At 38.5% G+C, this 17,145-nt stretch overlaps 1 protein-coding gene across 13 annotated transcripts in view; it reads right to left on the bottom strand.

The window, feature by feature from the left end:
* Nucleotides 1-3,940: 3,940 nt before the first annotated feature.
* LOC129770193 (protein argonaute-2) overlaps nucleotides 3,941-17,145 on the bottom strand; it is a 115,411-nt gene continuing 102,206 nt past the window's right edge. For all 13 annotated transcript variants that reach the window (XM_055772865.1, XM_055772866.1, XM_055772867.1 and 10 more), the window contains 3 exons: nucleotides 16,614-17,132; nucleotides 8,315-8,484; nucleotides 3,941-8,249 (listed from right to left, as the gene is read on the bottom strand). In XM_055772865.1, coding sequence (XP_055628840.1) covers nucleotides 8,111-8,249; nucleotides 8,315-8,484; nucleotides 16,614-17,132 — 828 coding nt within the window. In that variant the 3' untranslated portion in view covers nucleotides 3,941-8,110. The remainder of the gene's footprint in view (nucleotides 8,250-8,314; nucleotides 8,485-16,613; nucleotides 17,133-17,145) is intronic.

Below are 17,145 nucleotides of genomic sequence, written 5' to 3'. Positions count from 1 at the left end.
TATTCATTTTCAGCCACTGAAATATACGCTGGAAGTAAGTTCTGCATTGTAAATTGTAACATGATTAATATAAATAATGCTGGATTGTACACTTACCTTGTAAAGACTATTCTGGCAGCACCGTAAAACAAATACTGATCAAAACAAACGAACATGTGTTGTAAATTGCATATATCTAAGGGTTTCTGAAAAGTTTCCCAAAGGGAAATATCAAGGACGCAAACCAAAACAAAATAATTCTCTGAAGATATGCAACAAGTGAACCAAACAACTCGAAAATTTCTGACACTTGCATCGATAGCTATCACTCGCTCGGTGCTATCGAATTGCTCGATTTCTATAATAGTAAAATAGGTCTAACGAGCAAAATTTCTATCGCCACGATTTCTATAATGGGGCCCATAACCATATTAACATAATATTGGGTTGGGGAAAAAGAAATGTCGTATATTGTCAATATATGGCAACACTAAAACATATCTTGTGTTGCACTTATCGCATCGAGTCATACTATACGGCTATTTAAAGACGACAATCTGTGCCACAAGTGTCGTTTTGACAGTGTTGTGATTGTCCTTTTCAGTCTCGAGTCATAGCGCGTCAAAGATGGAGTCCACCAAGCAAGAAATTCGCCATATTATACAACCTGTGAGGTAAAACAACCAAGGCGGCCGAAAAAATTCGTGTAGTTTATGGACCCGATACTGTAACGATTCGCACACCACAGCGTTGGTTTGATCGATTTCGTTCTGGTGTAGAGGCTGTCGAAGATACACCCCGTACTGGTAGGCCAATCGTCGTGGAAACCGATAATATCTTTGAATCATCAAAGTAGACCGGCATGTGAGCACTCGCCCGATTGGCCAGGAACTGGGTATAGACCATAAAACCGTTTGGAACAATTTGCAGAAGATTGGATTCCAAAAAAAGCTGGATGTATAGGTGCCACACAAGTTGACGCAAAAAAATCTTCTAGACCGAATCAACGCCTGCGATGCACTGCTGAAACGGAACGAACTCGACCCATTTTTGAAGAAGATGGTGACTGGTGATGAAAAGTGGATCACGTACGACAACCTAAAGCGAAAAAAGTCGTGGTCGAAGTGCGGTGAGCCGACCCAAACCATCGCCAAGCCCGGATTGACGGCCATGAAGGTTTTGCTGTGTGTTTGGTGGGATCGGAAGGGAATCATCCACTATGAGCTGCTCAACGATACAATCACTATCACTATCACACCGAATAAAATCTGGAATTATAGAAATCGAGGAATACAGCTCGACTCGTTACTCTGCTCGAATGTCAGTGGTGGAGCAGAAATATTTTGAAACGAGTTTGAAATGTTTCGCAAAGCACTATAGAAAGGATGCCAAATCTTTTTTTGAGACATCTGCTATGAAAATTATAAATATCTATATTTCTAAAAGTGTTGATATGGTTATGTTTTGGCGAAAACTGATATTCCCTCAACGAATGAAACTTAATTGGCATAATGCATAAATCATGGTCGACATCTCATGGTCGTATTCTCACAACTATGTAATTCCGTAAGGAGTCACGCATGAATTTCACTTTTTTAGCAAAACAATTTTTTTTTTGCATGTAATTTTCTTTTAGCGTCGATTTCTTGTTGTAGCGGCGTCAATAGCTTTATTGTATTGGGCCACCATCTGTTGCCCTAAATTCTCGCTTGTTGTGTGCTAGTGTTTCCTTTACCCTTCTCATCATATCAATCTAAATCTGTAATTTATAAAGAACCATTATTGTTTTGCAAAACATTTCAGCTTTAGCATACGGTATAGAAAGCTTGGTATAGTATAGCAATAAAAAAGAAAATTTCTGACAAAAGTGACACATAATAATGTACGCTAGCAGGAATAAGCAATTTTTAGGTAGGAAATTCGGTTGATAGTAATTCAAAGAATGATAAAATTTACTTATGAAGTTATATGTATCATAGAAGAAACGCTTACTTTCTGGTATCCTGAACCAAGAGGCATTGATGGTCTCAGTGCATTAAGCTCCTCACTGAATTTCTCCCAATTTTCCTTAACCGGGATTCTATTTGAACTGCCTCCACAAAAACCTCGAGCAATGTTTACATTCGCTTTTATTGGTTCAACGAGTCGTTCAAACTGCTGGTGATTTGTCTGTCTATTCATTTTCAGCCACTGAAATATACGCTGGAAGTAAGTTCTGCATTGTAAATTGTAACATGATTAATATAAATAATGCTGGATTGTACACTTACCTTGTAAAGACTATTCTGGCAGCACCGTAAAACAAATACTGATCAAAACAAACGAACATGTGTTGTAAATTGCATATATCTAAGGGTTTCTGAAAAGTTTCCCAAAGGGAAATATCAAGGACGCAAACCAAAACAAAATAATTCTCTGAAGATATGCAACAAGTGAACCAAACAACTCGAAAATTTCTGACACTTGCATCGATAGCTATCACTCGCTCGGTGCTATCGAATTGCTCGATTTCTATAATAGTAAAATAGGTCTAACGAGCAAAATTTCTATCGCCACGATTTCTATAATGGGGCCCATAACCATATTAACATAATATTGGGTTGGGGAAAAAGAAATGTCGTATATTGTCAATATATGGCAACACTAAAACATATCTTGTGTTGCACTTATCGCATCGAGTCATACTATACGGCTATTTAAAGACGACAATCTGTGCCACAAGTGTCGTTTTGACAGTGTTGTGATTGTCCTTTTCAGTCTCGAGTCATAGCGCGTCAAAGATGGAGTCCACCAAGCAAGAAATTCGCCATATTATACAACCTGTGAGGTAAAACAACCAAGGCGGCCGAAAAAATTCGTGTAGTTTATGGACCCGATACTGTAACGATTCGCACACCACAGCGTTGGTTTGATCGATTTCGTTCTGGTGTAGAGGCTGTCGAAGATACACCCCGTACTGGTAGGCCAATCGTCGTGGAAACCGATAATATCTTTGAATCATCAAAGTAGACCGGCATGTGAGCACTCGCCCGATTGGCCAGGAACTGGGTATAGACCATAAAACCGTTTGGAACAATTTGCAGAAGATTGGATTCCAAAAAAAGCTGGATGTATAGGTGCCACACAAGTTGACGCAAAAAAATCTTCTAGACCGAATCAACGCCTGCGATGCACTGCTGAAACGGAACGAACTCGACCCATTTTTGAAGAAGATGGTGACTGGTGATGAAAAGTGGATCACGTACGACAACCTAAAGCGAAAAAAGTCGTGGTCGAAGTGCGGTGAGCCGACCCAAACCATCGCCAAGCCCGGATTGACGGCCATGAAGGTTTTGCTGTGTGTTTGGTGGGATCGGAAGGGAATCATCCACTATGAGCTGCTCAACTATGGCCAGACCCTCAACTCGGTTCTCTACTGTGAGCAGCTTGACCGTTTGAAGCAGGCGATTGACCAGAAGCGGCCAGAAATGATCAATAGAAATGGTGTTGTTTTCCACCAGGACAACGCTCGGCCTCACACATCTTTGATGACCCGCCAGAAGCTACGGGAGCTCGGATGGGAGATGTCCTATTGCACTCACCGTATAGTCAGGACCTGGCTCCAAGTGATTATCATCTCTTCCGGTCCATGCAAAACGCTCTTGGTGATACTAAGTTGGCCTCAAAAGAGGCTTGCGAAAACTGGCTGTCCGAGTTTTTTTACAAATAAGGAGGGAGGTTTTATAAGGTGAATAATGTAGTTGCCTTCTAAATGGCAACAAGTTTGCGAACAAAACGGCGCATATTTGACTTAAATTGGATAATTTTAAGTATGTTAAATAAAGCGTCAAATTTCGATCAGAAATACGACATTTCTTTTTTCCCAACCCAATATTGAGGTAAAAGGTTAAACAACAATCTTTTCGCGAAAAGTTAAGGGTCTAATGTGATACACACTACTAAAAGCCAAAAATCACTTCAATTACAATAAATCTAAACTTGAAACAGTTTATTCTACTTTATGCACAAAACTGATGTTACTTTTTTATGGGATTGGCTTGCCTTATACGAAATCGAGCCTCCGAACCAATGAAATACAGTAATAATTAAATTTCATTGTTCAGCTGTGTTGTGTACGGAAGAATGAAACATGTGGCTTGTTTGTATGATCGAAATTACTTATATAGAAAATAAGTTCTTGGTGTTCAACAATGATGAAAACTAATTATGCGTATGCTTAATTGGCTTTAATTGTGTTTCGGCATTTTTGGCCATTTTTTGAAGGAGACTTTCACTAGCACTTAAAAATTAGTTTAGCTAAAACAATTCCAATAAAATAATTCGAAGCATAAATTATATTTGTTTGTTGTGGATTCACTTTGCATTATATATATATATATATATATATATATATATATATATATATAGATATTGGTTTTAAATCACTTTTTTCTAGTTAATTGATAGACAGCTATCTTAGCTTAACACTTCGCCTGTCAACCACGAGAGTTATTTCGTAGTTGGCACTCGATGTGTTTAACTATTTAATGATTCCTTTTTCTATTAATACAACACTAGCATTCTATTCAGCGCTGGAAAAATCCCTTGTATATTGTTCGTCTCGTCCTCATTGCTATGATAAAATCATAGTGTTTTTGATATCTTTGCCTCTGCTTTCTCCTCTCTTCTCCTTCTCTTCTGGACGCCTTAAATCTAGATAAATTTACTCCGCGTTGCTGCTGGTTCAGTTTTGTTTTTAAGATAACTCTTCTGCCATGAATAACTTACAAAAATACGATCTAACATTAAATAGAAATTTCCCGGGCCTTGTTTTCGCTTGTATTCCGTCGTTTTAATTTGCAGCTTGGTCTTACGAACTAACGATATTTATACTCGCTAAGATGTTTATCTCTATTATCATTCATCAATCGCTTCGTCAGAAGACGCCTTTTGTGTGTGTATGGTTGTATGTATGTGTGGGAGGATTTGCTGTGTGATTCCGTTAAAACTATTGTTTTATTTTTTTTTTGTTTTCATTTCATTTACTGTTTCATATTGTTTCAATTAGTTCGCAACAAACACGCATGAGGACATTATTTTATTGCGTCTCTTCTGGATGTGATTATTGTTTCTCGATATTTGGCTGTCTCTCAAAACGGGTCTGCTGTTTGAAACCTTGATGTAAAACGCTTTCTGGTTCAATATAGACGGTATTTTTGTGTGATTTGTTTGAATTGATCTTTATCGCTCTCGATATCAGGAAATTTAACGTAGATATAACAGAAAAGATTATTGATAAATCGAACTGAGGCCGGATTCGGTTGGTCTCCACACGTCGTTCGAAGGTTTCTAAAATGTGTTCGCGTATTTGTAAGGCTTGAAACACTCAGAATCCGGAATCACTGTTCATTTTATAGTAGCGGTCATAGTATTGAGAACAATTAAGGCAAACCTGAAACCTTCGGACTACGAAATCGCCAAAAATACAACTCTAACCAAAGTACCATCCGGAGAATCCGTATGCGAGAAGGTTATTGTAATTTCCGTGCCTGCAAGCAACCAAACAGGACGCTGATGCAAAATCTGGTGGCCAAAAGACGCGCTCGAAATTTGTAAACAAGGTTTTGCATGCCAGTAAGTTATTGATTTGACAAGGGACATTGCAGCTGTGAAAAGGAAACCAAGGTCCTCGTCAAAAACAATACAATAGACTCGAAATGTGTAAGAGTGCCTGCAGAAACGTATCCTTGAGTTTGTTAAGGCTCACAAAGGTTTGGAGATGTTTGGCTCGATTTTGAAAGCTACCACTACAATCGAGAGGTGCTTCTGTGGAACCGTGACAATGGGGTCAATTACATTGAAAAAGACTTCAATTGCCTCCAATTCCTCCCATTCGAAAAACATTGGGTAATTGACAATATGTTTTATATATTTTTTTCTGACAAAAACAATAAACTGTCTGCCATTTTAAAAACATTTTTGTACCTTTAACCAATCTCGAGATACAACTGGTTTTGTGATTCCGGATTCTGAATGTTTCAAGCGTTATTTGTTGTAGGAATCGATCATTCGAATAACATCCAAACGAAATTGCCACGCAACGGAATTCTGAATAAGAATGATTAACTGACATTTCTCTTCAATTCAGTATTCTTCAGTTTCTTCAGTTCAATTAGTTAGTCCTGTGGTAAGAAAATTTAGGTTTTGGAAAATGAAATTTCTAGTAAAAAAATGCAAAGAGCAGAATAAGTAGAATAAAATTAAACTGAATCTCTCGTCTCAATCTTGAATCATAACATCATAAAATCATCCCTGATTAAACAATTTTCTCTATCATTAACCATTCATGCATTTGTATGAGTGCCGTTATGAGTACTCTGTAAACGATGTTTGATGTATTGATTTATGTGTTCGTTTTGTGTTATTTCCGTTACACTTGAGATTGAATTCTATGTGTGAAATTGATTCCTCCTTACTACCCCTCGAATTGGCCTGCTAAAATGACTTGTTCACTCTCAGTTTGGTTAAAATGCTTACTGACTAATTGATTTTCCATGTTCACTATGAGAATTATATATTAGTTATGTCATTGTTCACATCCTTTATCAATTGTTAGCTGTTTTGTATTGTTCTTTAGGGCTATAGTTCCAATGGTTCATTCTAATGTTATTTAAAGTAACACATCGAGAGTTTTGTGGTTTTACTGCTAAACATTATCCTATCAACGGTATAAGAGTTCTTTCTTTGTTTCCGTCCAACGACTCGCCTTATCAAACTAGCTAGTAATATTACTATTCACTTATAATCAAATAATATATTCTGTCCCATATATGATGTTTAGTGGCTTAGTTTTTATTCGCACTTTTTAAGGAGTTTTGGATTTAAGTTCGCCCGTCGGCCCTGTTTGGCTTTTTCGCTTTTTCGTTCTCTCGTATCATCTCGCTTACAGACAGAAATGTGTCACTTTGTTTGAGACTGACAGCAATAAGAAGGAAAAAAAATGAATAGATTTCAACTACTTATAAAATTACTCCCTTGTTTGATTTGTTATTCTGTTTTACACCCATAAGTTAAACTGTTTGAGTACATTGCTTCGCTCCTCTCTTTTAGGATGGAAAAAATACGTTAACAAAACAAATAGTTCGATTTGCATTCTTCTTGCTTTTCTATATTACTTGTTTGTCCAGACATCAGATATTCTGCTTTCGTCGCATGATTGTCTGTCTGACTTGAGGAATGTCTAAAATTTCGGCTATTGCGTCTGGCATGAGATTGTTCCCTAAATAGTGTTTCTGTTATATGTGTTTGTTTTTTTTGCTAGTAGCTAGGAGATTGGTTTTAAAGCTGTGTTTATGTTTTATTTCGTTTTCTAAATTATAGTCCACAATCTTAAATTTCAAGTCGAAAAGAACATTTTTTAAAAACACGATTTTCGTACACTAAGAAACGCGGCGATGATGAAGCACTATAATTAATAGAAAAATGTTAACTTTTGTGAAACAATTGTTCATTTTCTTTTGTAGGAAAGCCTCTTGACTTAAAAAACTAACTTTGTGTTTTACTTGCCTTGTTAAGATGTGTGTGTATACGTTTTTGAGCAAAAATATATTAACTAAAGAAACCTTGCATGAATGTGTCTAGTCGAGAATAAGTAAATATAACCTACACAGCGCTGTTACTAGTAGTTTTAACAATAAAATAAGAACTTTCCTTGCTATAATATTCACGACACTTGCTTGCATTGCTATTGCTCGAGTTTCTCCACTATTAATAACTCGTCTCTTTTTTGAGAGTTCGCTTCACTTGCTGGTTGCGCTATATATCTCACCGGCTGTCTATCCTCAAATTATAACTAAGTATGGGTGTGATCTTAATACTAAATATATCGTATAAGCAATACATATGTCAAATAATTCAAACTCTTCATCGGCCTAACAAAGATATTATTGTTTGGCTATTTTTAACACGATTCTTCAGGCGTGCACGACAACAATGTTGCGCTGTTCGTTGAAATTTTGAAATAAGCTGTCTAGAAAGCTAATGAAATTGGTTATTCTAAAACCTTACTACACAATCGTCGTCTTTTGTGACCAAAAACAAGCTCCATAAATAATACAATGTAATTGTAACTAAACAACTGAAAATACTTCCCTTAAGCGAAGTACATAACTTTTTTGGTATCTGCGTGTACGGTAATGGCACGAGCCATCGCGCCTGGTGTTCTGTCCTCGGAACAGCCGCTCTGATGAGATCCCTCACCGGAATCGTGTTCTTTCTCGACCAGATGATATCTGTAAGAGAATGTGATTAAAAATTTCCGATAACGATTACGTGAAATATCTTCAAGCACACATACCTGGCCCTAAACGCTACCAAATGAGCGTAATAAGCCGGTGCGGGAATCGAAACCGATCGGGTACATCGCACATAGGTGTGGCACAGTTGATACGTGAGGCACTGGAGTTCGTCCGATTCGAAGTGGTTGTCGTCCCACAGAACGTGATAGTGTGAGGGTCTGCTGGTGCCCTGTTGAAGAATAAAAATAATATGTATTACAGGATGTTGCTTAATTGTTAGTACAACTTAGTACTCGTAGCACTTTCCCCAATATTTTTTTGCAGTTTATGAATTGACTGCTAAAAGATCTTTTTGTTGTTTCAGGTCAAGATTGAATCATGCAGTTTTTGATACCCTGCATCCGAGTGAGAGCACTCTCCATAGATCTGTTTCGATGAATAGAGAGTGTTCTAAGCGAGTCAAGAGGACAATGTCTGGGCTATAATATGGGTGATACTATCCATCCACAATCTTCCAATTAGTCTTCAATCATTATAGCAACATGAGGCCAGGTGTTGTTATTATGCACAAGTCGCAATTTACACTGTGTATTCACTAGACCAGTGATTATCAAATGGTGCTCCGCGGGAAATTTGTACTCCGCAAAGTTATAGCAAATGCTCCCACTTGAAAACCTACCTATTTATATTGTTTACTTCGGGTCAGATGTCATGTAACTGCGACGCACAACCGAAATAAAGTTGTTTCCAGTTGGGTAATGTCAATGCAAATAGGATTTGTTTTATTGATATTTTTCAGTCAGGTGCTCCGTCGATTGTTTTTGCTATAAAAAGTGCTCTGCCATAAAAAAAATCTGAAAACTCCTGCATTGGACCATGTTAATCATACAATTCGACATGCAAGCGATGACTCTCAACTGCAGTTTTCCTCATTAATAGTTTCCCATTATAAAAAAATGTTATGACACCTACAATATAATCAAACACTTAGTTGATTAGCTGATTTTGAAAGATTCCAATGTTGTAGAAGAGCTACTGTGGAAGAGTCTGTAAATGGATTCACAACGCTGTGTTTACGGATGGAAACTTTGCTTTATGCGCAGAGACTCCTAGCTCCCGAATCCAAGAACATTTCCTATGGTTTAGCATGATATACAAAAACGTCGATAACAAGCAACCAATTTCATTCTGAGTGCGGCTCAGCTCAGACAAATACCCGGCACACTTGTATCTCTAGCTGAAATCATACAGCTTTCGAGACGAAAAGTTTCGCAGGAAAAAAGATACTCATATCCCACAGTGAATCGATCGTCAATACAGTCAGTGAAGATTTAGTTCGCAAGAAGTTATTATTTTTTTTGTCCCACTGAACACTGCCTGCAAATGATGGTTCTCTATAGTAGCATGCCCGAAAAAGAAATTGAAACTATTGGGAAAGCAGAAGATACAATGCTTCTAATGAACTTTGCATAAACAAATAATGAAAAAAACAAAGCTTTTCGAGTTCCGGTAGCTCGAAATCTCCAAACTTCAAAAACCTTGGCGATCTGAAGTCATCTGAGACTAGTGGCGCTCAACTAAACTGATTATATCCAAAGTTCAAAGAGATCTCATCAAGGTTCCTGGTAAAGTGATGTTTCCTTACGGGAAACCACTATTCCACGAAATGTACAGTTGTACAGTTTGCAACGTAATAACGTAACGTAACGTAAATTATTCGACTCACCAAGAGCTGCTGTCTTAGTTGATGCAAATATTAAACGCTTTTTTATTACAGAGTTCATTAATCTTTCATTAAACCACAAATATATCTCGACGCCCTTATGTGTTAATTTGCAGCAGCAATGGCGAAAACAGTGATGCAACGACGCTCGATGATTTACTGGTTCTGCTAGCTCCGCCCCGGAGCTCTCGCATAACATGAGTCTCGAGATCCTAGCAGGAGAAGCACCTCTTCAGAACATCGAACTAATCGGTCGATTCCTGCTGAACGAAATACTTGAACATTCACAACCCGGGAGATAGTAAAGAGATCGTAAAAGGCGGCAGAAATTGAAGATGAACACCAAAAACAAGGTGGCATCATTGTTGCCCGCCTTGGTCAAGGAGGTTGGAGCAACCGACCAAACGATGAAGAAATGCCTGACCAAAATGAACATGTTTATGCTGAAGGATCAGTGGAGGTCGGTGGTGTCTGAGCAGAAGGCAGTCACCTAGGAGCAGCGGCTGAAGGTGCTGGTGATAAAAACATCTTTCCGATGAAGCGCAACGCCGTGATCATAATGGATTACGAGACCTACTTGACGATGGACGACAACGACAGATGGTCGGGTACTTTACGTCCGCCACCAAGAAAATAAGCGATTCCACACCAAGTTCTCGAAGAAGGACGTTCTGTGTTGCCGGAAGTTGTCAGCTTCATCAAGAAGTATCACACGAAGGATGTGATCTTTTGGACGGACCCCGCCCATAATGCCAACAGATCACTAGAGGAAATAGACCGGTTGAAGATAAACGCTGTACCGAAGACCACCAATTCTTCAAATGGTCCCCTTAAAACATTTTTGAATGAATCTCAAACGGGCAATAGGATCTACTCCGATAACTTCGTAACCAAAACGGAGAAACAGTTGATCGCCAATCTTGAAGAAAATGCCGACATCCATCCTTTCATCGGCTGTGGCTAAGGTTCAGCCCAACTGCCATAACACCGCCTAGCTGGGTGTCGAAACATTTTTGTAAAAAGTTCAACAAACGTAGGTTTTAAATAAAATTTGGTCCATTGAATTATCTTTTGTAGTTTTTTTCTTCGCCATCCAAAATTAGTACTTTTTTTAGTGCGTTCTTCGGATACTCGATGAATCGATACAAATAATCTCTCTTATGGGCAAGGTATTCTAATTTCAACCACGGTAAACCGAACTGATAGTGTTTACTTAAAGGTATTTCCAGCTCAATTACAACGTACGATTTCTCCTTCATATAACTTGGGTGGGACTCTTGCTGTTTCCTCTCAGCAGCTAAAAGTCACCGTCTGGAATTGGAACATGCTCAATGTGACTGTCTGCGTAAAGCTCTCGCATAACATGAGTCTCGAAATCCTAGCAGGAGGAGCACCTCTTCAAAACATCGACCTAATCGGTCGATTCCTGCTGAACGCAATACTAAATTGCTATTGTAAATAAAAAGATAGGCATCGAACTCCACAAAGCTATCGCGATTGACCCATGTAAATAAATGAATTGGGAAAAAAAGGTTACTGAAGTAAATCCATGTACACTTTGTTTCAAGACGCAAGGTTCGCTCAATGTCTTTAGTTTAGTCTAACGAAGTATAACGTATGCAAGAGTTAGGTTGACTATCTTCGTTTATAAGACTAGCCATTTGTTTTGTTCAGGTGCGAAACGTCCAAAAAAGCAAAAACGTCAGTGTTTCATTAATATAGAACCAGACAGAAAACTATTACTCCTTTACCAAACTGACATAAATTGTGCATGAATTACAACAAGTTTATAATTTGTAGTACATCCTTAGTCCAATCAGTTCAAAACAATCTATTCGAATTGCTTTCGATCAAGCTGCGGAATGTTGAAACTTCTAACTCGTAAGTTTTCAACGGGATTTTGGATCTGGAGAATAATTTAGCTCGTTCAGAATCTAAAATCCCTGTTCAATAAACCATATCCGATTCTCATGAAATGATGCGTTTTCCTCAACCATCGCGATGGTGTTGATGAGTTTGATGCCAATAAGGTTGTAATTTCTAAATGTTCGTTCGTGTTGATGAAAAGCTATCTGAACTAGACCTCTCTGCGAAAATTTTCCCTAAATCAACAAAATTCCATCTCCAAAGTTGCGTGTCAAAAAAAAAAACATGACTGTTAATCTTATTATTTCTCTATTTCAGGTAATCTCTGATGTAATGAAAATCAACCTGGATACTATCCTTCTTTCTGAAGGGATTAACGGAACAAAACACGTAATTTTTAATCATTGGGTGCGGAAGATTGATACTTTGTGGTGAATATTCTCAAAGGACTAGTTCAGATAGCTTTTCCATCAACACGAATGAACAAGCAGAACTACAACGAAGTACTTCAGAATGTGGCTTTTGGCACCAATCCAGCGTGATCAGGGACTTACAATTTCACCTCAATTGACACACCGTCTCTCAAAGTTGAATCACAAATAAAAATGAAAATGTTTTATATCTAATGAAAGTGTTTTACTTTCAGACGAATGTTTCGTTTGAATTCAAATCGTATTGACTGAAACTATTGAAAACGGCGATTTGAAAGAATGGACAGTATGCCAACAAGTGTAATTAGTTGGCGATGAAGATTGTGTGACTAAAATGCCCTCATATGCCTTTTGTAATTCCACTTATTTTGCACTTATTTTCGGGAAAATCCAGTTTGGTAAAATAAAATCAAATGACATTTCAAAAGAAAGCATCGAGCGTACTTTCGCATGTGAAATAAAACTAACATTTCGAATGATAATGAGTTTATCCCAAATGAGCAGATTCAGCCGTCAAGTAATCTTTTCATCTTTTAGTTAATAATTATTAGGTATTCCAACAGGATAACGCATCAGTTCTCGAAAACCGAACGTAGTTTATAAAACAGAGGCTTCAGATTCTGCACTGACCAGATTAAAACTCAATCGAAAGTTTATTGCGAATGTGGATACATCTAACAATTAATCAGTAACACGAGGCCAGCGAACCCGTTACCACTATCAATACAAAAACAGAAGCTGCTAATTCTTCCTCCGAATTCAATAGAATTGGAATTGGAATTGACAAGACATGCATCATCAAGTGCGACACAACTATCAGTCAGCGGGTCACTAAACGATAGGCAAGTTCAGTAGCCACCTGCTACTGCCACAGCGGAGTGGTTTCCAAAATTACTAGTGATAAACCCTATGGCCAGCGAAACTGACACATCACCAACATCAGCCAGGCAGACTTAGCTTCTTAGCAAGCACAGCAACACAACACCACGAACCGCATTAATTGGAGAAACACTGTGAATCAGGCCATGTTGTAAAGATAATCATTTGTTTGTGTTGATTAAATTATTGATTGAATGAAACCATTTCCGAATTCGATTGGATTCAGCATATTTACGTTGTAAGTAAAGAGTTTGAACAAACCCCATGTTAGGTCAAGGCGTTGTGATAGGTTACGTTTTTCGTTGCAAGTAAATTCAATGAATAAGTCTGACCATCTGCTATAATTTTACGTTTGGCACGATACTTTGATCATTTCATTCATTTATCGTGGAAATCCAAAACATGTGAACGGGAGAATTGTCGAACGACAATTGTATTCTACACTAGCTGACCCGGCAAACTACGTCCCGCCCAAAATTTATTTTTTGTTATCAATACCTTCAAACATTCACGTTTTCTTACTAAGCGCAAGTTCATGTGTCCAATCGCAGAACTGTTCATTGATTGATCTTCTAATCGACCCCGTTGAATTTACCTTTTACCTCGATCTTCTGCTCTTCTTATTTGAACGCTTCTACCAAAACTCATCATTATAATATCAGATTATTTTCAGACACAATTCTCGTTCAAGATTTTTCAACCACTTGCAAATAACATGTTTCTCTGTTACATGGAATAAATGTTTGATACAGAAAATATGATAGAATAAAGGCACACCCCACCCCTCTTCTCCCCCTAGAGAGGGGGCAGGAGTGTATTCACCATAGAAACGTTTCGTGTCCCCTAAAATCTTCACATGCCAAATGTTGCTCCATTTGCTCGAGTTATTCGAGTTATGCAGAAATTTGTTGTCAATTTGTATGACAGCCCAATTTGTATGACAGGGGGAGGAGTGTCGAACCACCATAGAAACATTTATAGGGTGCAATAAATGTTTCTATGGAGGTTCGACATCAATATCCTAATTTGGTTTCATTTGCTTGATTAATTCTCGAGTGATGTAGAAATTTGTGTTTCATTTGTATGACAACAAACACCCAAAGGGTTATTTTGTCCGTATCTTCTTCACCTCTATATATATATAAAAAACAAAAAAAAACATCTCTAAACGCCTGAGTGTGGCGTCTAATGAATCCGAGAACGGTAAAAGCCTTAGCGGTAACAATATGCTCCGTAAATTTTAGCTTGTTGTCGAGCACAATACCTAGATCTAAAGACGTCGGTTAATCGTTCGATTAATTCAAATAATCGAATATCTGAAATTATAATCGAGTAATTTGGTATCGAATAATTTAAAATCAAAATATGAATACATCGAATAATTGCCACTGTAATCGCGATTAATGAATTAAAGAATTTTTCTCAAGGCTAATGCATTTTTAGGTTGAGAATTAGGCTATACGGTTTTTTTATCCAACATTTTTCCATCCAACCATCTAACATCGACAACCCGATAGACCACGCGACCAGAATGACAACGTGATACGTGATTATTACAAGAAATAAATATTCGCTCGATTTATCGAATATTGAAAAACAATTATTCGAATGAATCGAATATTGGAAAATGTCCGAACGATTAATCGATAATCGAATAAATGAAAAATTTAGACATCACTACCTAGATCTTTGGCGGCTGCAACTCTTTCCACGTCGATCGATCCCATCGTATATTCAAAAGTGATTGGTGAGTAAAGCCGCGAAAATGTTATCGCGTGACATTTCCTGATGTTCACTTCCATGCCATTTATTGAGCACCAGTCCAGCAGAGCATCTACATTCATTTGAAGAGCACAACAGTCCATAAATGATGTTACAACTCGAAGCAATTCCAGGTCATCTGCATACATCAGCTTAGGCGATTTAAGAACAGCGCAAATATCGTGAATGAATACATACGAATAGAAGTAGACTTAAGTGACTGCTTTGCGGCACGCCAGAGGTAACAGAAAAGGGCGATAAAACTGACGAGCCAATCCGTACGTGTGCACTACGATCAGTCAGATATGAATTGATCCATTTGGTCAACCAAAGCGGAAACCGGAACAGATGGGTAAATGAGATCCAGTTTTGAAAGTATGCAATTTGCTCAGAATCGATATTCCTCTGTAGTTTTGTACATCGTAGACGTCATCTGCTTCATGAATAGGGATTATATCGGCCCTTCTCTCAGCGAAAGGCTGAAAAGCAAGGTAGACGACAAAGCCAACGAGGAACTGCATGCGTTGATGAAAGTAGATAGCAGGTTATCCGATCCGGCTCCTTTGGAGCCCTCGAGACGGCTCGGCTTACTGTATACGTCCTCTTCGGTGAATGAAATAAGCGGCATGTTCAGTTCATACGACTGCAGACTACTCAAGTCCCGTTCAGACAAAGGTGGTGAGTTAATGCTTAATACACTTCGAAAAAAGGACGACAATTTGGTTGGTTCAGGTCAATCACGGAGAGCAACTACGAATTGTACAGTCTACCCAAGCTCAAGTTCAATACACTTCGAAAAAAGGACGAGAATAAGTTTGCTGAATCAATTGATGATGACGGTGTACTGTCTTTGTAGAAAACGTTCTGAGGAGTTCCATTGGTCAATGTCCGTAGTTTAATGTGTGTCCAAAGCTGTTGTGGTTTTGTCCTGACTTCACTTTGCACACAGTTTATGTAAGACCTAAAGCATGCATGGTTCTAAGAATTGAATTGGCGTTCTAATTCCTGCATTACTATCTTTTGGTCATCAGCTCTCGATTCCTAAGTCGATTCCAAAGATTTCCCAAATTTCATTTTCACCACGGATGTTTACCCTTCGGTTTAACAAACCTTTTGCGTAATGGTACGTTCGCATGGATGATTCCATCTAGCTCTCGATGAAATCACAGCTACATCTATTGTGTCCACTGTGAGAATTTCGACCCAATCAATCGACGAAATTTCAGCGTTCAAATCAAGTCGTAATATTTTTCCTCATCCCTATTCAAAAGTGTCGTATTGAAAACGACTAACTTTACAATAAAAGGCTTATGGTGACGATCTACATTCATTAACGGCTTCGGTGTTCGAAGATTTCATAGCTCATTGTGTCATTCAGGCACTTCGTACACTCAGTTTCGATTTTGACATGCACGTTGAATGCGTATTGTTGAATCAATCGACGTTATAGCAGCAAATAGTTATCAACATTTTGCCTAATCATCGAACGGTATGCGTGGAAATTCAGTGAGCTAAATATATGAAGGTGTATCTTCCAATGCCGCCTTGAATGACCGACCCAAAGCATTGAGTTCGAACTCGCTGTTGTAGTTCTTTTTTTCCTACATGTTCAGTGTTTAGTTTTTCATTTTACCCCCCATATGTTCCATTTAGACGCAGTTCTACGTCAACAATTATATGTGTTACTTCCAAACTCACCTGGATACCCTGGTGGCTGCACAGATAGAAATCAAACTCGGTGGGATGCGTAATTCCTACGTCTACGGTCGTACCAGCTGGAATATTGCCTGACTTTCCGCTCTGCTCCTTCTTATCCGCACAGAACAATCGCGTGTGATGGCGCTTCTGTACCACGATAAACGTAATACCAGGCTTGTAGTCCGCTTCCAGCTTGATGCATGCCTCTCGGATTGCCGTTAGTTCATGCTGCAACACGTGAGGGAATTGTCCTTCCGAAACACCATCCCGGTAGAGAATAATCCGATGCGGTTTGAAACCACCGGTTGATTTGTAAAACATTATCAACAATTCCCTAACCATGCTGCTAAGTTCCTGGATAATTTCTTGACGATGCTGTTGCACTCGGACAGTAGCAGCGTAACGAGATGGATGAGCGTCCATCGAGCCAACCACGGCTGCGATCGAAGGTTTTTTATTATCACCGGCTGGTGGGTGTGTCACATCTGCGCCCAAGAAAATTACAGGCTCGTCGAATACCTTGAAACGAAAC

Source organism: Toxorhynchites rutilus, chromosome 2 (genome assembly GCF_029784135.1).
Source record: "Toxorhynchites rutilus septentrionalis strain SRP chromosome 2, ASM2978413v1, whole genome shotgun sequence".
Taxonomy (NCBI): Eukaryota; Metazoa; Arthropoda; class Insecta; order Diptera; family Culicidae; genus Toxorhynchites; species Toxorhynchites rutilus.
The sequence above is the reverse complement of the archived record's forward strand: the minus strand, read 5'-3'. Positions and strand labels throughout refer to the sequence as shown.